The 24,478-nt window shown below is 49.6% G+C and overlaps 9 protein-coding genes across 9 annotated transcripts; 6 read left to right on the top strand and 3 right to left on the bottom strand.

Moving 5' to 3' along the window:
- Positions 1-118: 118 nt before the first annotated feature.
- On the top strand, positions 119-2,265 carry ASPSYDRAFT_49276 (putative pyruvate dehydrogenase complex, dihydrolipoamide acetyltransferase component). The gene is made up of 4 exons (XM_040847801.1): positions 119-401; positions 472-521; positions 587-810; positions 870-2,265. The coding sequence occupies exons 1-4, from the start codon at positions 292-294 to the stop codon at positions 1,935-1,937; spliced, it is 1,452 nt and encodes a 483-aa protein (XP_040698923.1). The 5' UTR covers positions 119-291; the 3' UTR covers positions 1,938-2,265.
- Positions 2,266-3,164: 899 nt separating this feature from the next.
- ASPSYDRAFT_159300 (uncharacterized protein) lies at positions 3,165-3,822 on the top strand (the record flags this gene model as incomplete). The annotated part of the gene is made up of 3 exons (XM_040842814.1): positions 3,165-3,235; positions 3,338-3,727; positions 3,786-3,822. 3 exons carry the CDS (start codon positions 3,165-3,167, stop codon positions 3,820-3,822), a joined length of 498 nt encoding a protein of 165 aa, XP_040698922.1.
- Positions 3,823-4,368: 546 nt separating this feature from the next.
- Positions 4,369-5,593, top strand: ASPSYDRAFT_49275 (golgi SNAP receptor complex member 2 family protein; the record flags this gene model as incomplete). Its single annotated transcript, XM_040847799.1, has 4 exons — positions 4,369-4,441; positions 4,511-4,610; positions 4,707-4,888; positions 4,959-5,593. Coding segments are annotated over exons 1-4 (721 nt in total), but the record flags the coding sequence as incomplete, so codon positions are not given.
- Positions 5,594-5,864: 271 nt separating this feature from the next.
- ASPSYDRAFT_159093 (malate dehydrogenase) lies at positions 5,865-7,164 on the top strand (the record flags this gene model as incomplete). Its single annotated transcript, XM_040842794.1, is given in 5 exon segments — positions 5,865-5,930; positions 6,019-6,136; positions 6,208-6,368; positions 6,384-6,515; positions 6,571-7,164. The coding sequence occupies 5 exon segments, from the start codon at positions 5,865-5,867 to the stop codon at positions 7,162-7,164; spliced, it is 1,071 nt and encodes a 356-aa protein (XP_040698920.1).
- A 263-nt stretch (positions 7,165-7,427) lies between these two features.
- Positions 7,428-11,321, bottom strand: ASPSYDRAFT_446985 (ATP-binding protein). The gene is made up of 4 exons (XM_040846894.1): positions 11,165-11,321; positions 10,022-10,976; positions 8,062-9,956; positions 7,428-8,003 (listed from the first exon to the last, which is right to left on the bottom strand). The coding sequence occupies exons 2-4, from the start codon at positions 10,959-10,961 to the stop codon at positions 7,845-7,847; spliced, it is 2,994 nt and encodes a 997-aa protein (XP_040698919.1). The 5' UTR covers positions 10,962-10,976; positions 11,165-11,321; the 3' UTR covers positions 7,428-7,844.
- Positions 11,322-13,551: 2,230 nt separating this feature from the next.
- ASPSYDRAFT_49271 (uncharacterized protein) lies at positions 13,552-14,882 on the top strand. Its single transcript, XM_040847798.1, has 3 exons — positions 13,552-13,789; positions 13,869-14,288; positions 14,362-14,882. Exons 1-3 carry the CDS (start codon positions 13,619-13,621, stop codon positions 14,548-14,550), a joined length of 780 nt encoding a protein of 259 aa, XP_040698918.1. The 5' UTR covers positions 13,552-13,618; the 3' UTR covers positions 14,551-14,882.
- ASPSYDRAFT_443569 (uncharacterized protein) lies at positions 14,852-17,771 on the bottom strand. The gene has a single exon (XM_040846836.1). It carries the CDS (start codon positions 17,592-17,594, stop codon positions 15,144-15,146), a length of 2,451 nt encoding a protein of 816 aa, XP_040698917.1. The 5' UTR covers positions 17,595-17,771; the 3' UTR covers positions 14,852-15,143.
- A 200-nt stretch (positions 17,772-17,971) lies between these two features.
- ASPSYDRAFT_125176 (uncharacterized protein) lies at positions 17,972-18,262 on the top strand (the record flags this gene model as incomplete). The annotated part of the gene is made up of 1 exon (XM_040840448.1): positions 17,972-18,262. A coding segment is annotated over one exon (291 nt), but the record flags the coding sequence as incomplete, so codon positions are not given.
- A 370-nt stretch (positions 18,263-18,632) lies between these two features.
- Positions 18,633-24,227, bottom strand: ASPSYDRAFT_60856 (putative vacuolar morphogenesis protein AvaB; the record flags this gene model as incomplete). The annotated part of the gene is made up of 8 exons (XM_040849911.1): positions 18,633-19,119; positions 19,169-19,277; positions 19,330-21,837; positions 22,376-22,379; positions 22,615-23,247; positions 23,297-23,883; positions 23,937-24,009; positions 24,180-24,227. 8 exons carry the CDS (start codon positions 24,225-24,227, stop codon positions 18,633-18,635), a joined length of 4,449 nt encoding a protein of 1,482 aa, XP_040698915.1.
- Positions 24,228-24,478: the final 251 nt, after the last annotated feature.

Here is a 24,478-nt window from a genome sequence, read left to right as displayed (position 1 = left end):
TTGGGGAAAGATGATTTGGATACGGAGTATGCCTTGGGAGCTGATGCGTGTCCAAAGGCCCACTCTACCGCCCGCGGCGGCTGGTGTGCCTGACTAACAAGGCATAGCGCCCGGCGACCGAAAATTCCGACCCGGCCAGCTTCCCGGTGAGTGTCGGGTCAACGAAATTGAAGCTCACCCCAGCGTTCTTCTTCCAGATACAACTTCTCGGCTCCTTTCCGTTCTTCATCTTTTTCGTCTTCTATAGCGCCGCGGGCCTATATCTGTATCACATCACAGAATCTAGGCACCATGGTCGCCTCTGCTATCAGAATGCGCACTCCAAGCGCTTCATTCCTCTCAAAAGGCGTCTGCTCCTTGAGGCGACCGCAGGCCTCCTACAAATTCACGGCCTCAATCCAGTGAGTTCTCTCTCATCCACAAGCGCTTGGGTTGCCTTCTGTGTACTGACTCTAGATTTCGTTGATTTAGACATCAATTGCCCGCCATCTCTGCTCTTTCCCGCTTTTATGCCTCTAAGTGTATGCTTAATTCAAATCTCCCTGCCTGACCCACGGACTTTTCCTGACATGCGGAAAACCCACAGCTTTCCCTCCCCACACTATCATCAGCATGCCTGCCTTGTCGCCGACAATGACTGCCGGAAATATCGGAGCCTGGCAGAAGAAGGCTGGCGATGGCCTCCAACCCGGTGATGTTCTGGTCGAGATCGAAACCGATAAGGCGCAGATGGACTTTGAGTTCCAAGAAGAAGGTGTTTTGGCTAAGGTGCTGAAAGAGTCTGGCGAAAAGGACGTTTCCGTTGGCTCTGTAGGTGTTCTCTTCTTTCGAGTTGCGCGAAGTCATGCCTGCTAATCACACAATTTTAGCCTATCGCTGTCTTAGTCGAAGAAGGTACCGATGTTGCGGCGTTCGAATCATTCGGTTTGGAAGATGCCGGTGAGGGTGCTGCCCCCGCTAAACAAAGCGAAGAAGCCCCCAAGGAGGCCCCCAAGGCTTCGGAACCATCCACACCTCAGCCAGCGGCGGGTGGTTATGAGCCCGAAACTTCCGGCGAGAAGCTTCAGCCTAGTCTGGACCGCGAGCCTGCGATTAGCCCCGCTGCTAAGGCATTGGCTCTTGAGAAGGGTGTTCCCGTCAAGGCTCTGAAGGGTACTGGACGAGGTGGCCAGATCACCAAGGAGGATGTGGAGAAGTACAAGCCTAGCGCCTCAGCTGCCGGCCCTGTCTCTGAAGACATCCCTCTTACATCGATGCGCAAGGTTATCGCTAGCCGTCTTCAGCAGTCTTGGGGCCAAAATCCTCACTTCTTCGTCTCCACCACTCTGTCCGTCACCAAGCTTCTCAAGCTTCGCCAGGCCCTTAATGCCTCTGCTGATGGCAAGTACAAGCTCTCCGTCAATGACTTCCTCATTAAGGCTTGCGCCGCCGCCCTCCTCAAGGTTCCACAGGTCAACTCCAGCTGGGTTGAAGAAAATGGCCAGGTTGTCATTCGTCAGCACAACTCCGCTGATATCAGTGTTGCCGTCGCAACCCCTGTTGGTTTGATCACTCCTATTGTGAAGAACGCCCAAGGACTTGGCCTGTCTAGCATCTCCAACCAGATCAAGGACCTCGGCAAGCGCGCTCGGGACAACAAGCTCAAGCCTGAAGAGTTCCAGGGTGGCACTTTCACCATTAGCAACATGGGTATGAACCCCGCTGTTGAGCGATTCACTGCCGTCATCAACCCTCCTCAGGCCGGTATTCTTGCTGTTGGCACTACGCGCAAGGTTGCTGTCCCTGTCGAGACCGAAGAGGGCACTTCGGTTGAGTGGGATGATCAGATTATTGTGACTGGTAGCTTCGACCACAGAGTTGTCGATGGCGCTGTTGGTGCTGAGTGGATCAAGGAGCTCAAGAAGGTTGTCGAGAACCCTCTAGAACTCCTTCTGTGAGTTTCAAATCCGGACTTTTGGTAATCGTGTGTGCTAGCGCATAGGCTCAGAACCTCAACCGGGCCTTGTCTCATTATGTATTAAAATCCTCATATTTTTGGACCATCTTGGTCGTTAGGTACAGCTTATAAATTCTAGCATCTTTTTTGTGTCATGGTGGCACCTTGTAGTGTCCATATTTTTAACATAGTAAGCCACTTGTGTTATGTATCATCTTGGTTTTTTGAAGTTCGTAGTCCTAATATACAATATACTTTACCTGACCTTATATAATGGTGGGTTTACCTTTCATTTCATCACTTACATTCCACACTATTGTGAGGCGCACAACAATTCCGCCGTCTCCGGGGCACTCTTTGAGATGTAAGTTGTACTGCTCTGTCTACAGTCGGAACAGGACAATTTATATTGCAAAGAACATACCAATAAGCCCCACATATTACAAGGCCGGACATGGGGAAAGTTTGCTACATCTGTTACATCGTAGAGCAAACGCCTTGGTGCAACTCCAAACCATGGTACGTACTAAACAGTGGCCTAGTTTCATCCTTCCATTGGCAGCGGAGACACATATGAACAGATATCAGAAGGGAACAGATCCTCCAACTTTGTCTTGAGAACACTTAGAGAAAGTTCAGAGATCATGATTCATTAAAGCTCGATGATAGCCAATACTATTGTCACGCAAGCGCGCGCTAGAAGCAAACCAAACCGGTTCATGTACTAAATCGGGGCCCCCTAGGCGGAGACCAGAAGTATTGATATTTTGACGACTTACTATTGTTGAAATGACCGGCGAAAATTGCCCTCGACCATGAAAATTAGTCAAGGCGATTGCTCGTCGTATGATCCTACAGTCTTGCTCCACATCCCTAGGTATGCGCAATACTAGGCACCTATTTCTGTCCTAGTTAACCAGAACTTAAGGCAAAGCCTCAGTTCGGACTACAGGCATATCCATCCTGGATGCTAAACGCGTATGACCCGGAGGAGTAAATGTTCCAAGGATGCGCTCAAGCCCCAAAATTGGTGGACGACGAACGTTACCGTGCCAAGTCCAAGGCACGATCATGACATCATCCACGCCAAACAAAGGTATAAAAACGTCATTTCTCAATGCGGGTCGTGATGGCTATTTCCCGCATTTAAATTCCTGTGTCTGTTCATACCCCCCCCTTGGAGTCGCTTTTCATCATCTACAGAATACACGCTCTCCAAACTATAACCATGAGTTACGCCGAAGCTGCTGCAAGGGGTCCCAAGCAATCCCCTGAAGAGGTATGCCACACCACCCGTCGGTCGAATTCTTTAACTTTACTGACTCTAATCGCAGGCGTAAGTGAAGCTACTGTATTGCGGTTTTTGATACCAAGAAAACTAATTAAACCGGTTTTCATCAGCCGTGCCCCCGAGATCAACCGAGTTTACAAAGATGAAGGCGAGAGTACAGCATCCCTAATCGACGTTGACAGCCCTCACGTGCAGTCGGTAGACTCCGATTTCCTGCAACAAAATGTGCAGACCAGTACTCAGGCGGAGCGGATAGAGCGTGAGGAAAAGGAGACACGAGAAGCCCGTGAGAAGAAGGCGAAGGCCAAGGCCTCGCGTGGCCATGGCAATGAGACCAACCCAGTATATCTTGGCAATGCCGCTATTCTCGCCCTCGTCAGCGCAGGTCTTGGATTTGGAGCTTACCACAAGCACGCACAAGGCAAGCTTTCGTGGGAGCTTGTTGGGCTGTGGACGGGTGCTGTGGGTGCTTTTGGCGCCGTCGATTACTTCGTCAGCAAGTAGGTTTTCCACGTTCCATCACTAATGTTTCCAATTGTTGACTTGTCTCCTCCCTAGGTGGTTCCTTCAAAACAAGTATCCTCCTAAGAACTAAAGAGTGAGGGTCGTTATCTATTTTCCATATATATACTATACCAGGTTTTGTCAGTTGCGTTGGCTGGGCAGTGTTTTGATCTTGGGCGCATCTTGACGTAGTTCTAGGCTTGTAACGAATACATTTCCGCTTTTAAGAATCCGAGACTGAAAAACTCTTCAACCTGACAGAGACAGTAGTAATCTTTGTGATGGAGCTGTCTTTGTTAGTCTAGGTATGCTTTGCGCAAAGCGCAGTTGCTTGTCGAGTGGGTTTAGAACAAATAGAAACCGGTTTTCTCGCGCTCCTGAGGCTTCGAGTTTTTATTCCCGGTACAAAACTATATTTGGTAGCAGAGTGTCTGAACAGGCTGGATATTGCGCAGAGCGCGTATTACAAGGCGACTGTCCAAAGGCGGTGACGCCAATATCAAAGGTTATGTGGCACCAAGCATCAATGAGACATTCAGTATATTATTGATTTTAACACGTCGATTCGTCTGAGAAGACGACAAATATATCCGACACATTATTTACTTTTTCAAGTCGGAACTGGAACTTGTCCTGTGCTCCAACTCCTGATTGATAAACGCCGCCGGTGGACACCAACAACATTAGGGACACCATCCACATAGAACATGGTATGAATTCTCAACCGCCTGCGATTCCGTTGATATATGCCTGATTGAACATCTAATGCTCCGATATAGAATTCGCTATTCAACTCTGCTCTCAAGCAGTCATCTGCCATTCGCCGCGACCTAGACACGTTCGCACAATCCCCTGCCACAACACCTGCAGCGTTACAAGGTAATAATCCGACGTTTGAATCAGCGGCTATTTTGCGTATTTGACGTCTGAGTGCGCTCGTTAAGTTAATTTATCGATACTGACGTCTGTTTATAGGCCAGGTTGCAGCGTCCTTAGCGTCGCTATCCCGGACGATTGACGACTACTCTGCTTTATCGAAGAGAGAATTGATACCAGAGAAGCAGGAAAAGGCGTTCGAAAGAGTCAAGAACTTCAGGGCGGAACTACAAGATTATCGACAACATTTTGACCAACTACGGAAAGAGAGGGAGGATGCTGTAAGTGTTTATTCTCGAGACCTGGACGATGCGATTCTGTATCGACTGTGGCTAATTGTTTGGTTAATAGCAATCTGTAATCAACCGCCATGAGCTTCTCGGTCGTCGTCCGCATCACACAGCTACACCTGAGAACCCTTATGCCCAACCTTCGGTGGCCCACGATTCACCGTTTGCGCCTTCTTCGTCGCGGTCGGGCACTGGTTTTGGAGGGTCGGACTATACTCGGGAAACGCATGCGCTAAGGGAGCAATCCTTCCTGTCAAGCACAAGCTCTCAGCTTGATGATTTCCTTGATCGGGGCCGTGCTGTGCTTGCCGATCTTGGGCAACAGCGAGAAGTACTGAAGGGCACACAACGCCGTCTTTACAGCGTCGCAAACACCCTCGGCGTCAGCGGAGAAACAATTCGCAAGGTTGAGCGGCGAGCGAAGCAGGATAAATGGATTTTTTGGGCAGGAGTGATATTATTCCTCTTATTTTGTTGGGCGGTGCTGCACTTTTTGAGATGATGCGGGTTTCTTGCTTCCTAGTCTTGCTTAACCTCTTGTAAATACAGCAATTGCTGGCCTCATATTTTTCTAGCGTCGGCGTTGTTTGGGCCTCTTGGACTGTAATATGGAATCTATTCGCTAAAAATCGAGCGAACACATGTCTTTGTAGTTTCCATTTCAGTCGATAAGTTACGCTGGTTCACAGTTCGCTCTCATATACTCTGTATGGTATAGTTTTGGTGTTCTCCGTCCGACCTCGGGACAAGGATGCCGTGCACGTTACGACAGTTGGGGCAGCTCCATGCGTCGGAACGGGATCGAGCGAGAAAGGGCCCACTTCCTTCCAACCTCGTCACCCGGAGTGATCTCGGACAGCTTTTCTTCTTTCTCTCTCTTCTTCCCTCCGTCTCCTCTCATCGCGATAGAATTCCCCCACCTCTTTGTCCCTTTGTGGTATATCATATCCTCCACTTAACCGTCACAATGTTCGCTGCTCGTCAATCTTTCGGTTTCCTCCAGAAGCGGGCTTTCTCCGCCTCTGCTAGCCAGGTATGTCGTTAGTTGCGCGCTTTTGCTTTCGGAGTACCTCGGAGATACCATTCAAAACAATATACTGACAGTCTTGCGCAATCTCTAGGCCTCTAAGGTTGCGGTCCTCGGTGCCGCTGGTGGTATCGGACAGCCCCTGTCCCTTCTCCTCAAGCTCAACCCTCGTGTCTCTGAGCTTGCCCTTTACGATATCCGCGGTGGCCCTGGTGCGTCGCACCACATCCCAATCGAATCCATTGTCTCCTTCAGCGAACTGGGCTAATTGGAAACCTTCTAGGTGTCGCTGCTGATCTCAGCCACATCAACACTAACAGCACTGTCAGCGGTTACCAGCCCGATGCCAGCGGCCTTGAGAATGCTCTCAAGGGCTCTGAGATCGTACTCATCCCTGCCGGTGTCCCCCGTAAGCCCGGCATGACCCGTGACGGTATGGATAGCGTTTAGAACAACTAGCATTATAAACGGACAGGAACTGATGTTTTGACGACAGACCTTTTCAACACCAACGCGTCGATTGTCCGTGACCTTGCTAAGGCTGCTGCCAAGGCTTCTCCTGAGGCCAACATCCTTGTCATCTCCAACCCTGTATGCATTACCACCACCTGGGGCTCGTTATGACAAGTCATGCTAATTATTCTAGGTCAACTCCACTGTCCCCATCGTCTCTGAGGTCTTCAAGGCCGCTGGTGTCTACAACCCCAAGCGTCTCTTCGGTGTCACCACCCTTGATGTCGTCCGTGCCTCTCGCTTCATCTCCCAGGTCCAGGGAACCGACCCCTCCAAGGAGGCTGTTCCCGTTGTTGGTGGACACTCTGGTGTGACCATTGTTCCTCTGCTTTCCCAGTCCAACCACGCCGGCATCCAGGGCACTGCTCGTGACCAGCTCGTCAACCGCATCCAGTTCGGTGGTGACGAGGTCGTCAAGGCCAAGGATGGTGCTGGTTCCGCCACTCTCTCCATGGCCATGGCTGGTGCTCGCTTCGCTGAGTCCCTCCTCCGTGCCGCTCAGGGCGAGAAGGGGGTTGTTGAGCCCACATTCGTTGACAGCCCTCTCTACAAGGACCAGGGTATCGACTTCTTTGCCTCCAAGGTTGAGCTCGGCCCCAACGGTGCTGAGAAGATCAACCCCGTCGGCCAGGTCAATGAGTACGAGCAGAAGCTCCTCGAAGCCTGCCTCGGCGACCTCAAGAAGAACATCCAGAAGGGTATCGACTTCGTCAAGGCCAACCCTTAAATGATTTACGCTTGAAAGTTCTGCAGCAGCGTTCCTCCCTGTATAACAGTACTGTCATTTTATCCACTCACAATTCTTCCACATCGACTAGTAGTACTACATTGGAGGAACGCAGCTGCTGATGGAGTACTCTCTTCACGGGGAACGGTGAGGGAAGACAAATGACTTGTATTTTCCTATAAAATATAAATCAAATTCGTAATTACGTCTTATGAGTGTCTGTACATTCAGTTCCCTAGTTTCTATGCCTCCTCCCAACCTAGGATTAATCACAGTGGCCTTTAAACCTCATTCGTGAGGCTTGTAAAGCACAGCTAGGAAGCACAAATTTATAGCAGATTTGGAACAATATTCCAAATACCTAAATTAGTCTAGAAGTGCGATTCCATCTTTATTTTTATTTTTTTATTTTGTAAAAGAAAAGGATAGAGAGGGAAAATCCAAACCATTATCTTTCAACCCCAAATCCAGAGTAGAGCAGAGTATCAGTCATCAGTCGTCATTCGTCCATTCGAAAACTCTCAAAAGCAGGGAAAGACAGGACAGGAGAGACGTGAGCCTGGGATACTAGATAATGAATAATGAGCAAATAGATGGATGGGAACAAAAAACGTATTTAGAGCACCAAGTCCAGAAAAAGAAATGGCAGCGAAAGGGAAAGTGCAAATCAAACTCAAAAATTAAGTGTAGCTTCGCATGGCATCCATATAACCCGTGCCTCCGCGTAGATCGTGGTCGAAAGTTTCCGCCACGTCCAGAACACGTTTAATATGTTCCATGGATAGAGGGGCTTTTTCGTTGACGGCAAGGGCTTGCGCTGTCCGCACGGAGTTTTTGATCTGGGGACTCTAGTTAGCTCACACATTGGCATACCGTTGGCGAGAGAAAATAACTCACCTGTCGTCCATTGAGATTATGACGCGCAAGCGTGTCGAAGTCTTTGTCTGTGAAATTCGACGTCTGTACGCCCTCCATCGCCTGAACCTTTTCGAGGAACATCTTCCATACGCTGCGCTTGGCTTTGGTAGTGAGGTCACCGTAGCGCAAGGCAACGTGGATTCGGGACTGGAAAGCGTCGTCAAAGGTTTCCACGCGGTTAGTGGTCAAGAAGAGAATCCCCTGGAAGTACTCAAGCAGACGAAGGAAGATGCTGACGAGTGCGTTGCGGTGGATATCCTGAATTGTTCTCTTCTCCAAGAAGATGTCGGCTTCGTCTAGAAGCAGCACAGCACCCCAAGAGTGGGCAATGTCCAAGATTTTGTTCAGCTCCGCTTCTAATGTGCGCGAGTCTGTTCCAAGCTCACCAGCGCTTACCATGTACAAGGGGCGCTTCAGTAGCTCTGCTATACCCTCAGCCGTCAGTGTCTTCCCAGTACCGGGAGGTCCGTGTAGCACGGCCACGAGTCCTCTGCCTTTCCCTTGAATCACATCGTCGATGTTTTGTGCGGCGCAGAAGGTATGTGACTCAACTAGAGCTTTGACGATAGTCTTCTGGTTGCCTGGTAGAACCAGGGAGTCGAACGCGTCCTCATTCCATTCGATATCACTGACTCCGGAGACGCTGAATTCGAGCCATAGCTTCTCGCTAAACGCAAATCCCAGAACGACCGGGCTGGCGATGAGCAATTCTTCTTCTGTGAAATCTCGCTCAGATGCATCGCCGACCTCATCCATATCCTCTTTCTGAATCTCGTTACCATTCTCGTCAACTTCCACTGCGATAACTTGGGGGCGGCCATCCTTATTTCTAACCACCTTAAACTTCATCTTGGGTGAATCCGAATCACGGCGTTCTCCATGAGATATATCAGATTCAGATCCTGACACACAGCAGCATCCACCTTCACTTTCGTCATCGGAACCATCTAGCAAATCGGGGTCTTTGGGGCGGACGGTACTGATAGGGTAGTTAGGGTTGATACGACGGTGGATTGCTGGGTCAATCATCACTCGTCCATTGATATTGACTTTGATGACAGTGCGCTTCTTTTTGAAAAACGCCATCCCCTTATGAAACCGGTAATTCATGCCCCTCAAAGCCACAAACTTCTTACCCCGTTCGATGAGCTTGGTTCGGACTTCATCCGCTTCACGGTGGTACTTAAGCGGGTAGCATCCTAGGCTGGTGATCTTGCGGGCTCCCTTGAAGGATTCCACTTCGGCTGCCATTGTTCCCATGCCAAATGTCTTACCATCATATTCCAGATACCGACCTTCAATACTGTACCACTGGCCCTTCATGAAAGATGACTCTTTAGTGGCGTATTCTATCTTGAAGGCACGAGGCTCGTCTTGATTACCATATGTAGGCGTATAGGCAATTGTATTTGGCTTGAACAACGCCCACAAGAGATCAAAGGTTATGGTATTCGCCTCCAGTAGCGGGTATAACGTCTTCTTTGTCTCGGCATAGTCCATGTCGAGGTATTTGATCAGAATCTTCAGGTGATGTGCCTTCTGCCCCGCGAGTTTCCTTGCTTTTTTCTTCTTTTCTGTTTTGGCCTGTTGTTTAAGTTCCTTCATGTACTGGCGTGTTTCCTCGAGGTACAGAAAGAGCATGTTTGGATCAACAACTGCGGTCTCCTGTACCAAACTGACGCCTTTCACTCCGTCCATGACTTTGCTCAAAGCCTCTCGGAGGTGCTTACTCTTGAGGTCCACCACCGTTTCGACATATTTGCCCTCCCAGTCAAACCTGCGACGTACGGTGAAGAGGTACTGATCCCACTCATTTGCATCGGGATCATCCATGGTTTCAGTGAGTTTAAATTTGTGGATTGTGTTGTCCCATACTGCTTAGAGTTAGCTGACTTTTTTTTTTGTCTTTAATTCTTCGAGATAGGATGGAAAGAAATACGTTGATCAACTCTCTTGAAAGCCATTTTCGAGCCAGCTTTCTTCTTTGATCTTCGCTGCAGTCCCTTTTGAGGCTCTCCTAGGCTGTCGATTAGACCTCGCCTCCCGCGCAACTTAACACGCTTGCCATCGGCCTGTTTCGTTTTCAGTTTTTCCTTGGCCAAAGTAAGAGACATCTCGACCAAGTCTGCATCACCACCATCAAACTGCTGGTCCTCGGAAGAGTCCTCAATGTGATCATGTATTCTGGCCTTCTTCAACTTCAGCTTCTTCACAAGTTTTCTGAGCTGTTTCTCATCAAAGGAATCATCCTGCTCGGTATCCTCGACGTCAGATCCTGTATCTGACTCGTCGTCATAGCGTGACTTAAGCTTCTTCTTATTGCGTTTCAACCTATTTGTCCTAGTCTTCGTGCGCCTCCGTCGCGAGTATCGCTCTAACTCCAACTCGGAAGGCTCCGATGACGACTTATCATCCTCTGAGGTGGATTCACTGGCACTTGTACTCTCAGAAGATGAGTTTACCTCCGAAGAGCTATCGTCACTAGGGGTGACTATTGACGAGTTCTTGCCCGCTTTCCGGGACTTTTTCTTGGAATCGCGATTTCGAGAATTGGGGTCTGGCTCTTTCCCAGGGTGCTTCTTGCAAGCGGATTTCTTAGCAGTATTTTCGGAGACGGAGACTGGTGGCTTCACATCGGCATTTACCGCATTGTTCTCAACGGGCGGTTCGGCATCATGTTTGATGTCGCCCGTTGTGGTTGTAGGATTGGGTGAGTCGGCCATAGCTTCTGTGGATGATGGGACCCGCTGTGGAGCTTCCGCGAGCGTAGTGGAAGATTGGCTAGCGCTTGGATCTCTTTGCGCCTTGGGCTCTGGAATAGTCGATTGCTGGAGGCTGATCGAGGCGGAATCAGGAGAATCAGTACCAGCGGACATCATAGATAATTCATAGACCTGAGCTGGTTGCCGTATAAGGAGAAAATCGCAGAGCGTCAAAAGGGCGCCGATTGCGGAGGGTGAATACGGGAGGTACCGTAGCGTGTGGGGAACAGGAAGCAAGCGAAGCGTTGAATGAAAAGGAAATGTAGGACTTGAAGGTAAACAGAGAAGACGAGGGAAAGAGATCTCTGGAAGTGACGCACTTCAAATAGCTCCCGATCCGCCTTGCTTTATTATTACGTGTCTGGTCTGTTGGCCGAAGGATAAGCGAATTCTAGGCTTCTAGCGGTGTGTTAGTCTGAGCTCTTGGGGAGAGGAAAGCGTCCACAAGACTTGGACCGCAGTGAGATCGAGTGTATGGAATGAAGTTAAAGAAGTGATAGATGCCAAAAGAAAAGCAGAAGTTGGTGGAAATAGACGTCTCATAAAATGAGGACAAGCCAGCCCGCCATGGCCGGCAGCCTGCTATAGGCAGATGACCCAGCCTTGACTTGTTGGCACAAGAATAATGTCAGCGAGCGAAAGCCCGGAAATCATCCGGAAAGCCTTCGATGGCTGTTCTTCAGCTGGCTCGTGGGTTGATGCCTGGGTGAGGCTGACGGCGCTTGTTGTGCTGACTGCTGGTAATGTGATTTCCTTGACGGGTGACGCTGAGTCTGGATGTTTTTTCCCTCTTCCATCTCTGCAGCATCTGCCTGTTTTATCGCCCCACGATGCATGCGTGCTTTTCCGAGAATTTCATCCAGACGATCATCAGCCTGCGCAAGGCGGACATTGAATGACTTTATCAGCTTCATTTTCCCCAGCTGGACAGATAATCCTTGAAGAATTTACTATGCTTCGGTATAATTCCAAGCCTATAGCCTAGGAACTCTCCCCACAAAAGAGTATGAGGCGATCTACAATTTGGCTTTCCCTGATATCTTTGAGAGTTTCCTTGCTTGGTTGACAAAGTGATCAGGCTTCCATCTGGAATTCTGGAGCAAGGGCTCCGATCCCTCACCCATGCCCTATCCAACGCAAGTCTCAATTAATGGCCCGCAGAGCTCGTGCTGCAGACTCTCCCTCGGCAAGTTCGCATCCCCGGCGAGTTTCTCTACAGCTTCCACGATGGGAAGGAAGTACAAAGCACCATAGGCTAGCAACCCATAGTAATATCTTCTACCGTCCGTTGTCAATGATCTATAACCGGTTCTGGTCACCGACACTACGCGCCAAACACAGCCGCTGAATTCTTGCTTGACAGAGGCCAAAGACAAGGATGCTGAGAGAACGAAGATTGGGAAGAAGGGCGAAACGGAGACTAGACCGTCTGGAATTCTGGACCCCTGTTACACGAATCGCTGATCGCGAGGTTCAACGAAGTCAATGCAGCTTAAGTACGATGGGGCGGAAGCGACGAATAACAAGGCCCACTAGCTTGCTCGTTGCATGCAGAGTTGTCGATGCTTTGGGCTCGTGCAGGTACTTTTTTTCGTCTCGATTTCATTGCTTTTTTTTTGTGTCAACCAATTGAGTGAACCTGGGCAGATATGGTGCGACAAACTGGGATGAATTATCCAAATTGTCGAGGTAGCCGGAGCAGTGCCGCCAAGTCAACTTTGCGAACGGTTCGCCGGGTTGAAGAAGGGAGTCCTGAGTCCTGACAAACAGTTCGAAATCTAACCGACGAGCTGGATTGAGGATCAGCGTCCAGCGGTCAACTCCAGTTGCTCGGCATGACAACTGGACTAAAAGCCGGCGTCGATAGCGCTGTACCCATGGGTTGCGGATTGGGTGGAAAGTCGAAGGAATGCCGCTTCACTTTCTTTTTTTCAGTCAAGAATCGAATTGTTGAGCAGCCAACGAGACACGAGAAAACACGCAAGTATCCGTCCATGTACCGCTGTCGTTGATCTGTCACACTCGTGCTCCGATCACCCACCGTGAAAAAATGCTGACCGAAGTATAGAAAGATCATTACTGTACCATAAAAAGAGAATCAGAAATTCACCCTGCCTTTAGATCTGTCTAGGTACCGAGCTTCAATGTGAACTACATGGTATGGAACTACTGCCAGTTTCCATATCCCCTCCGATGCATATGCCGATCCGAACAGGTGGGAGCAGAAGTAGGCAGTTGGCGGAGGAAAAGAACATGAGTGAACTGTGTGAATGATTTATCTATTTCTTTGTAGGTAGTAAGAAGCTATTACTGTTTGGGGTACGAATTTTGCTCTTACCTACTCTTCTACCTCGCACTCATGCCCGGGAACTGTCTTGAATGGCACAGTGGTGCCCCTATTCAGATGACATCTGCCGCAAGTGTATTATCATTGTGAACGTAGGCATTGCACACCTAGTGAAAATATGCTATACCCGAGTAACAAACCAAGTAAGAGTGCGATGTAAAAAAACAATGCTGGCAACCTTAGGCAAGCCCTGAAGCCCAGACACCTAGATATTTTCAATCCCCTCAACCTCCTCTGGTGAATAACACTGAATCACCCAAGTGTGTTAATCACCCGTTCCTCCAGGTTAGGCCATAACACCCCATTGTCGTCCCTCTTGACCATTTATATCATCTCTTTTCGTCTTGAACCAGTTAGATACTTAATTCTGGCAAGTCAAATGAGATACCAGTTCCTCGCGCACTTCACAAGGTTGCTCCCATTGACTATGGACTACGACACTGACTCTGATACTACAGCCACCATCTCCCACTCCAACAATTTTACACCCATAAACTCTCCCAAGGGCAAGAGAATTGCACAGACCAATAACGTAGTCATGAAGACTGAGGAAAGCGACCAATATCCATCCCCGATCAAAACCGAGGAAACGATGGGAGTAAGTCATCCTAGACTGAACGACAAGAACAAACAGAAACATAAAACCGGAGGAAGTGCCCAAGCTAAACGATATAAAGGACACCCTCACTCCAACCAAGGCACCAGCCTTAGCAGCCAACAAGGCAGAAAACACCCCCACTGGCAAGAGCGCAACTGTAACTCCGCGCAAGCGTGGCCTCAAAGCATCAGGTTCAGCCACGACAACTCCAAACAAGAATCCCAAGAAGGACAGCGGCAGCACTGACGATGGCGAGCCGTCCACCCCTGGTAGTGCCACTACACCTTCTCGCGCAACCCTCCCGTCCATCCCAGTTACTCTTGCCGCGGCGGGCCCAGAAGACCGCATGATCCTGCGCCTCCGCGATGAAGAGAACCGTCCGTGGACTGAGATAAACAAGATCTTTGTCGAGGCTACTAACATCAAGGTTGGCGGGTCTACGCTTAGAATGAGGTACACGACCATGAAGGCCAACTTTGTGGGGATCAGTGAGGAGGATGTATGTCTCCCTCTCTCTTTATTCGTCCCGTCCTTCCTTTTCTCATTACATTCAATGCTAATTGATACTGTAGGAGGTGCGCCTCATGCGCATCAAGAAAGAAATCGAAGAGAAATTCGAATGCGAGAAATGGCATCGCATTACCGAAGCGATTGTCCAAGACGGCGGCGCGAAGTATCCTGCCGCAGCGCTACAGAAGAAATTCAAGGAGTTGAGCAAGCAGCTTAATGGTGGTGCTGCTAATGGGAATGATGAGAAGTGAAGTTGCATCTATTTGCTACCCACTACCTACGGAACTGCTTGTCTCGCGCGGATTTCTTTTATGTCTTTTCACCTTATTTTTGTTTCTAACTGCTTCGGATCCCAGGGAGGTTGTGGCCGGCGTTTCTGGTGTTTCTGGAATGGGAAATACAGGGAATTGGCTTGGGGAGTGGTTGAAGGTTGATTTACCTGGCTAAGTTGATCTATGGTTTGGAATGAATCTGCAGCATCCAAGGAAGGTTAACCTGGTACATAAGGACTGCTAAAGTTAGACGCAGATTCCTCAATATTCGATTAGTAGAATAGGAGAAACTGAACCAGGCATCGAATTTGATTGCAAATCAGTTCAATTGAAGAAAATAAGTAATGTCCCTTAGCACCCTAACCATACAGATAACGAACACCAACAACGTTCCCAAGTCAGTACTTACTCCTGAATCCAAAAAACCTCCGTACCGACCCCCCACTCAAAAGAATGGAAACAACATTGAAATAGATAGAACCTGCAACGCATCCCCATAGGTAAGAGTAAGAACCAGAACCCCGTTTTGTGCCAGACAACAACGGAGCAATCAACAAACAAAAAAGCAGTTATCATAAAACACTCAGTTCTTGACGAGGCAAGCTCAACGTGTCCCCATTCATGGAACTGGTGTCTTTATCTGTCGTTGAATCGTCACTTGTGCGCGCAACGATAGGTGGGCGGATTTTCGCTCCTACAAACCCGCGCCTGTCCCTTCCAGTTCGGGCACGTCCAAGCCAGTTGTGCTTAAGGTCTTTGCTAAGCGTTTCGATTCTTTCCTGCGGGCCGTCGTTTGTTTGAACACTTGCAAGAACGCTTACACATTGGAGCATGCGGCCGACAGTCTCGGTAATGACGTGTGAGGTGTCTGTGTTATTCGTTCGGTGGATGATTGTTGGCCGTTGTGACGGAGAAGAGAAAGATTGGAAAATGAGCTGGTCTGGGTTGGATGATGTGTTGGATGTAGCCCGACTACGGTTGTAGTCAGGTGAATCAGAAGAGAGGCTTCCTGCGGTATTGAGAAAGGCAGATGACTGAGAACTGTAGCTTCCGAAACCACCATCGAGCGACGCGGCTGTACCAGGTCGGCCACTATTACTGCTGCTTTTAGTTGTAATGCTGAGGGCAGAGGTTCCGAGTTTGATGCTGTCCAAACTCAGGCGAGAAAACGTAGCTTTGAGGCTGTCATACCGGTTGATGACAACCATGTCACGGAAAGCGATGAGGACGAGGTTGCGAACTTCCAGCTCACAACCGGGATACTCCCCATCTAACGCAATACTCCAGAACTCTTGTGCTTCTCGCGTGTTCATGACTGACCCACACCCCTTGAATTCAAGATCCAGGGGAAGGAAAACGGCTTGAATAAACGGAAGGATGGTGCCAAACACCAACATCCAGATCTGTACGAGATGTGGTATCAATTTCTCATCAGGTACGCCGTTTAATGTATGATTCAAAGTAGCAAATCCTGCCTCTAGAAGTTCACGTAGGTCATCAACGATAGCCGCGGGCATACGTCTTTGCACGCAGCGCTGTATGTGGATGAGAACCAACTTGTTGAGATCCTCAATAGCAATGCGCACATCTTCACCGTCAAATATCACCAACAGCTTCGCTTTTAAGAAGTCCCAGGCATCTTCGGGGCTCATGTTGTGGAGACCGAAGCCTTGTAATGTCTCTCGTAAAGCAGCCTCGGCGAGAATTCCTCCTGTGCTTCCTAGCGATGAGGGACCTGCGAACCCGCCAGAAGCTGCCCCAGCCATGGTTGAATTTGCCAGCCATTCGGGCGGTTCCGCCTCTGCCTGCAACGCCTTTTCTTCCTTTTTCTTGTCGCGGAGCGCCCGGCCGCCATGCAATAGGTCCAACCCACCCACAGACTTGCTGAAAGAAGTGGTAGCAGCACTTGGTGAAGCCGGTGTAAAGGAATACAGCGACTGGGGAGCATTGGGATCTGATGGCCTAGAGTTACTCGCCGCAGACGACAGCGGAAGGTTGAAATGGTCATCTCTATCCTTCAAATCTTTCAGCTTCAGCTTCTGCCGTGACAAGAAATGATGTTTATGCGTTTTATCCTTTTCCTTCTCTTTTACCCCATCTTTTTCAGGAACCTGTGGTTTATCAGCGGGTACAACGGTACTCGCCGAGGTGTTCGACAGATTGTACATAGACGAGTTATTTGACGGGAAGTTATCCGCTAGACTTGTCGTAGATGCGCTCACAATCCGTGTTAAACCGGGAATCTTGTTTGGAGATGGGAGCCCTTTGTCTTTCACATCCTTATCACGACTGATACCAATATGCTTCGGCTTGGAGAACAGTTTCATCTTGGACTTTTCGCTCTTGTGTTTATGCTCACGCTCATACGTGTGCGCTTCCATCCCCGGTGGCGGTATTCGCGGAAACACATGGTTTGCTGCTGTCGTCGCCGCAGCCTGGCCTACGCCATGTCCAGTGCTTTGTTGTTGTGGCTGGCCTGAAGCTGACCCTGGTCTCGGGGGTTGTGAAGCAGGAAGCGGGGGAGGGGGCGACACCGACCCTTCATCTGTTGTTCGTTTTGGAGGAAGTTGAACTGTTGAGGATGGGTGCTGGCTGAGCATAGCAGCCTGAGCTGCTATCCTCGAGGCCGAAAGCGTCGCGTCGGACAAGGAAGCGGTGGGGAGGGATGGTTCGAAGAAGCCCTGCGAGTGGTGACGCGAACGCTTGTGCAGATCCGGCGGATGGGCTCGTCCTGACGGCTTTCTGCTCGATGGATCATGGTGCGGCATGAAGGAGGTGGGGAGACGCCCTGAGGCTCCGTTGTTGGCGGCGGGTGGTGTCCGGACGGCGGATCGAGGGGAGGTCCCGGGCTGGTATGTGTTGGTCTGGGGCGCAGAGATGGCGGTCGCATTTGAAATCACCGAAGAGGCATCACTTCCAGAGGAGCCTGGACGGTCCAATTCGTCATCGACAGAGCGGCGAGGTGGGAGCGGTGATCGAGAGGCAGAGCGCTCTGGGGAGACGGTGACGGGCGAGCGCAGCATTTCCGGGTCGGGGCGGGAGAGAATGTGGTAAGAGGTGAGGCTGTGTATGTAATCGAGGGGTGTCGACGGCAGGGTGCTCGTTTACTCCGCAGTCATCGTCGCGCTGGACGCTCTCTTGGGATCTATTCTGTGCATTAGAGTAGTGGGATAAACGCAGTAGCCTGAGAAGCGTCCAAGAAAGACGATCATTATTCTTGTCGATCGTTCATCGCTCCGCAACGCACTTGGGCCTCAGTAGTCCCGCTGCTAGTTCGCTGTCCGCCCCGCCAGCAATTTCTCCCTCCGTATTCTCTTCTCGCCAACGATAACTTCAGAATTACAGAGACTTCGTCTAGCAACGCAAGGTTTTCAGCATGGCACCATTCACGGACCCCCAGTCGAATCGTCTCCAGGCCGCGTATACTTCGCCGCAGCTAGACCGCATATTCGAGCACACCATCCACTCAGCCAACCCGAACCCCTCCGACGACAACGTGAAAGTTAAGGTCGCATACCTCGCAGAACTCAGAAAGCTCGTCCCTGTGCTACAAAACGACATTAATGTGTTCCTGACGGAACGTATGGAGGAGGACAAGAAATTTGCCGAGGCGCAAGGCCGTCAATTATCCAAAGAGGAAGCCAAGGAGGAGGAAAATTACGGAGAGGAGGTTGTCGAAGATGATGCTTGAAAGAGAACAACTACACGGGCACCACATACACAGGCCCTTGAGGAAGCCGTGGAATAGGCTGCATCATTATAACTCGATCGAAATTAATATATTGAATCCTTGGATAATCTCACTATCCCTGGGTATCAAGAACGAAATATTCGCCATCCCACTCCAAGGCCTATTCTGAACTGGACAATAAAGAAAATGCAAGAAACGCTCTCAAAAGAATCAATGCAGCACATCAACAAAAATCGAATCTATTTACTGAAAACACGATACAATCACGAAGCGGACATGCGACTGGCACAGCCCAGATGTACAACAGTATTACTGCGGATCCGTTAGCAACTGGCCGACTAATTCCAACAATAACCCAACGAACGAGCACTTACTCAGGAAACACGTTTATGACACTACCGCCAATTCTCTTATGACAGACACTGCACAGCCGTTCTTCGGTAACGGTAACATTTCTGGATCTTGATGATCGTCCGTCCGTGCCTTCACCGACTAGAAGCTGTGCGCGTGTCTTTATGGTTTGGACTTTGAGCAGGTTGGCCGTTATCCGACTCTCATTCAAAATCGTATTGGCAGCCCGCATTCGCCCCTTGAAATAAAATTCGAGCTCATGGACTGGCAGGGATTCGGGGATCAACTCCAACGCGGAATTGGCGGGCAGTCGAGATCCGTGTTTGGCTAGGATATCAAGAGCAGGGCCATATTGTGGCTTGTACCCGTGAGGCGGGGTTAGATACAAGGACAGCAATGTTAAGTATATAGAGGGTTCATCATCAGACGGAGCAAGTACGGAATATTCTCCTGCTGCCCCGCTTGGCGCTGGCGTATCTTCTGTCTTGTGAAGCTGGTTACAGTATCTATTGATGTTAGCATGCAGCCATATGATGCAGACAAAATATAACGTACTCTTCTGCCTTATCATAATCTTCCAGCTTGAATACATAAATCTCTAGTGCTTGCCTGTGTTGGCCCATCTTGCTAAATAGAATTGCGCGAGCCTCGAAAAATTCTGGGTCTATTTTGCTAGTTAGTATGGAGTCCTCGTAGAAGATAGCGGCTGAACTTACCGTCACGATCCAGACGATCTAAAATCTTGGATGGCGAGTATTGATCACTTGTTCTCAGCATAGTAATAAATTTCTCTCGCCACTCAAGATAGTCCTCCTCGTTTGCAAATTCGTTCTGACTGTCCTGATGTTTCTGTAAACGATCCAAATACAGAACCACAAGCCTTTGATGTATGTCGGGAGTCAAGTCATTCAGTTCCCCAATGACATGCTCAATATACCGGACCGCCAATTTGACGTCGATTTCCTGCAGAAAATCAAGTACTTTCTGCCGAGGCAATGTTTCCGCATTTTCGGTATCCGCAAGGAATATTTCCATGCCAAGTTCAGGATCTTCCTGGACAGGCCATTTAGCAAATCCAAGAATAAGGTCGATATGCTCTGGAGGGAGGTGCTGTAGATAAGCAACCATCCTCTTAGGACCATGTAGCTGCGGCGCGGTTTCTTCTTCAGCGTCAGATTGGCCGAACTTCCTGAGCAGCTCAAGGGCTTGGCGGTGCATTTTTTTCCCATATAAGAAGTCAATAAGATCGTTGTGGCGACCTGTCTCTTCAAGCTTCTCCATGACTACTTCCGGATCACAAAAGTTGGCAATGCGGAAGAGCGATCCTGCAAGAGAAGGCGTAGCGTACATGTAAACTCTGAACAGGGTTGTATCGACAAGTTTTGCCTTCTCACGGAGCTGCTCTCCGAAATCGTAATCTAGATCATCCTTCGTCACGTCCAATAATTTCATCACGGAATCCGTAAATTCGTCATCTGCCGTAGTCGTTTGTGGATCGATTTTAAGAGAGCCGTCTGGAGCAAGGAATCGCTGGAACCGCCTTCGTACGTCAGCAAGATACGCCTGTAACTCACGAACCGCAAGTTTAAGGTCTTTCCCAGTTAGGGGCTTCTCGTCGCGCGCCTCTTCCGCTGGCTTTCCACGGATACTGCCCGACTCACTTCCACTTCCTTCATCCCGGTTTCGAAGGAACGACATCATTGATGGCGTATGATTCAAAGTCTTGGCGGGCGGTGCTTCTGAATGGCTTCCCTCAGCGTGGGCATGACCGTCGGGTAATTTAATCTGGCTTTCAGTCGTGCTTCCTTCTAACTCATCCTGCTCTTCATTGATAGATGTAAGGTTGCCCGCAATAATCCTAGGATACAGTTGAATGACGGTCTCTGGGGGTGCAGACACCTCTGTGAACAGCTCCATCGATTCGAGATATTTCCGTAGACCGAATAGACCTTGAGCCTTCTCAAGTTTGATCTCTCGTATTCGGCCTTCCTTGTCCTTAAGAAGCGCATCTTCGAGCATGCCAGCGAGGCTAATGGCTTCGTCAAGATATCCTTTCTCCACAAGCGAGTCGATTTGGCTGTCATAACCCAGCGCCTCCATCCTCCATATAATGCGGTCACTCGCAACCAGAAATCCTTTGCCCGCATGCGCAAGACTTATTGTGGGTTGAGCGATATGCATTGTGTTTGCGGAAGGCAATGAGATGGACTGAAGCAAGGACAGCGTCTCCGGATTCCGAACCTCTAAAATTCCCTTCGAAGGGTCATGTAGTGCCAATAAGAACGGGTACGAATATCCGATATCAGTAGGCGCATTGCTCCATGGGATCTGTCGCCGGCCTAGCGAGTTGCCATCGATGTCTGTAAATTGTGTGTTGATATCCTTAGCCAGCAAAACCTGGCCCTCACTAAGCCGCGTGACAAGCGGTTTCGGCGCACCACCACCTAGCCCCATGTAACTCATACTGGCAACTCCAACACCCGCAAGACGCCCGGTTTCCTGTCCCCCAAGGCCGCCAATGCTCCCCGGCCCGGCGAGATCGGTAACGGTCTTCGTCTCAATATCCACCAACACAAAGTTCGAGCCTAGTCCAGCAACCAGCCTTGTTCCGGAAATCCAAGTAAGAGTCTTAATACCACTGACGAGGGTCAGCTCTGCCGTATCATTATCCAACTCCATATCCAACCACGACCATAGCAATATCTTCCTCTTAACCGCCACCGCGAGGCGAGACACGATGGACGGAACACCGGTCTCAGGATCATTGACAATATTTGACGTTACGGCAAATGTCGCCGCGCCCTTGGTCCGCGTGAGTTGTTCTTGGAGTTCATAGGACTGCAAGTCATGGATTGAAACGTATCCGCCCGACAAGGAGACCAGCAGCTTCGCCTCCTTGATCAAAGCCAGCTGCTCAATCTTATACCTGGAGAACTTCTCCAATTCACGCAGAAGATCCGTCTGCTTCACTTTCGTCTTTTGTATCACGTCGTGGGCCTCGTTTTCGCCGTTCTGTGTTGGCTGACCACCCGGGTCGGTTGCGTCATGGCCATGGTCGCTGTTCTCCGTGGGAGGATGCGCATCACGTTCGACTTCGTTAACTCGATAGATTCGGAGGCTTCCATTGTTCAGTCCGACAAGGACTCGGTCGCCGTATGCGAGGACCGATTCGATCCGGGATTTGTCTCGTGGTTTGAGCTCGACGAGAGGCCGAGCAGTGAATGCTGATAGCATGGCTGGGCTGCGAGCTATGATGGTCGTCGCGCCCTTTGACCTTTAAAGCAACAAAATCGATTCATGTCCAGTGTATAGACGACAGAAATTAGAGAGCGCAGATTCCAGAGCAACTCATCATACTGGCGCGTTGTTCCGGGTTGTTCTGGGCTCGACACTCTACCGCCAAGCAGATCATCACAACGCTGAGTGGTGCTGGCTCATGTGACAGCGTCAGTCGGTAGTTACCACCGCGAGAACTGGAAATTGTATCGACCACTTATGAGAATTAATTTTGCTGAAGATATGCACTTTTATTATGTTCCATTCGGGTTCTATCTATCTACATGAGTTTTCCGACGTATTAAAAAGGACTAACTCCGTGCCAACTATCAAATTCCTCCAACAGCGGGGAGGAACATGCAAGAGTGACAAAATGAGCGAACGCCTTTCACTTCGTAATATAATATAATCTTCTAATGATGTTACCGACCGGAGTGTATACAATAAGGGAAGACGAGAGAAGAAGGTATGACTTCGAACCGTAACCAGGCTTTCCACAATGAGAGGAGGGAGAGGAGATAGCAAGAGACGAGCATAACGACGACAGTATTGTATGAATCTGCAAAAGCCCAGCGCTCATGCCTAGCATGAATTAAAGAATGCGCTGCCTCCAACAGTGGTGGCACATAAGGACACCAGCTTGCATTCAAAAAGACTCCGAATCGGAAAACATATATACGAGGGTTGATCGATTATTGAGATCGCCGGGCGTTTTAAGATTTCACCTCAGTGGGATAATCCTGATGCTTTGCAGATGTTCCCTTGGCACGCCACGTGGACACAGCAGGTATATCGGCCTTGAAGCGCTGTTCTTCCGTTCCATATGCGCGTGGAGTAAGCTTGATCAGCGTATGCAGGGGAACCTCCATCCACGGACTCTGTTCCTGCGGAACATTGAGGAAGTACGAGTAGATACAACGTAGCACAGCCTGGTGGGTGACGATTATGACGTTTTCGCTGCGTTCTAGCTCCATGATGATGGGCTCGAGGCGAATCACGACATCGCGATACGACTCTCCTCCACGATAACGGTAATTGTATTTGTCCTCATCCCGAGCAGCAAAGTCTTCGGGGTATTTCTGTGCAATGTCCTCATACGTGAGGCCATCACAGACTCCAGAGTCAAGCTCATCCAGGGCCTTCCACTCCAGCTTTTCAAATCCCGTCTCCTTGGCAAGAGGACGTGCCGTTTGGATCGTACGCTTGAGGGTCGAGGTCCAAATTACAATCTTCGTGTTATCTGGTACACCGGACTTCTTGAGAAGGCCAGGCAATGCGCGTGCATAAGCTTCTCCCCGCTCAGAGATGTTTGAATCTCCTCCGATTTTCCCTGTCAGGTTATATTCCGACTCTCCATGCTAAATCAAGTTAGACCAGTTGAATATTGCAAGAAAACTAAAGACGCACCCGAGAAAGCCAAATCGATCGTGGCTTGATATGAAGGTTCTGGATATAGTAGACCAAGCGACTTGATAGATAGTCTTTGATCTGGTTTATTATCACGGTGGAACCGACGTTGATAAGCTTTACGTAGGTATAGTCGTTCTCATCATCACCAATACCCTCGTAGACCTTCTCATAATTGCGAATCCGGTTGCGGAAATCCACAGCGGCAACTTCGGGGTCCTGCCCCTTGTAGTCTGGTGATGTGGTCTTGACCTCCAAGATGTTGTTCATGATGAGAGATTCATCATCACATATTGATTCAACGAATAATGTTTCGATATTAGCGGCGCTACATGATTCGTAAATCCAGCGACGGCGCTGTTTCGTTGAATTGGTAGCATCTAGAATGGCGACCACGCCTTTGCCAGAATTGAACCAATTGACCATGTCAGACATTGCCGCTTCAGCAGCAGCGCGCCTCATCTTCTCTCCTTCCGAGTTATGAGGATCGAAGAAGGTAGCGTTTGGCTGGGGCGTCGAGCTTCTGCGATACGAGCCCACGTTGAATACGCGAGCTGGGATGCCAACCCAACCAAGATATCGCATTGCTAAACGCCGTTAGGGATGTACACACAAACTACATGGGAAAGCTGGTACATACCTTTGCCGGCGATGAGACTCTTGCCTCTGGCCGGTAAACCAACCATGACAACACATATCTTCGAATCATCTGACTACGAAGCAGCTGGTAAGCACCGAAAGGTCAAGGGCAGCGCTCGCCATGCAGTGACAGAATTGTAGTACAAGTGACACAAGAATTGAGATTCTCCATGTCGGCCGAACATGCAAGCAGCAATGGCCAAGCAAGACACAAGTGCATTGACGACAGGGAGAGCGAACTTACGCTGGCAAAGAAGGTCTTATGGCCGCTCCCGCGACCAGTGGGCGACATGCTGGGCAAACACGTTGGTTTTCAGCCTCTTAAAGCCCGGTAACTCGTTAATTCGTTAATTCGTTCAGGCCTCGGCCAGATTTCCCGACCGGAAAGACAGATGTTGGAGACGAAGGAACAGCGCGGGGTGTGTTCAGTTCAGGGCTCGGTTCGACTCTCCTTTGTTGAATTCCTCCGAGACGGGTTTTGATAGTTTTTCAAGTTCACCAACGAAAACTTAGGAAGAATATCACACGATCAATAATAACAGC

Source organism: Aspergillus sydowii (assembly GCF_001890705.1).
Source record: "Aspergillus sydowii CBS 593.65 unplaced genomic scaffold ASPSYscaffold_12, whole genome shotgun sequence".
In the NCBI taxonomy this organism is placed as follows: Eukaryota; Fungi; Ascomycota; class Eurotiomycetes; order Eurotiales; family Aspergillaceae; genus Aspergillus; species Aspergillus sydowii.
The sequence above is the reverse complement of the archived record's forward strand: the minus strand, read 5'-3'. Positions and strand labels throughout refer to the sequence as shown.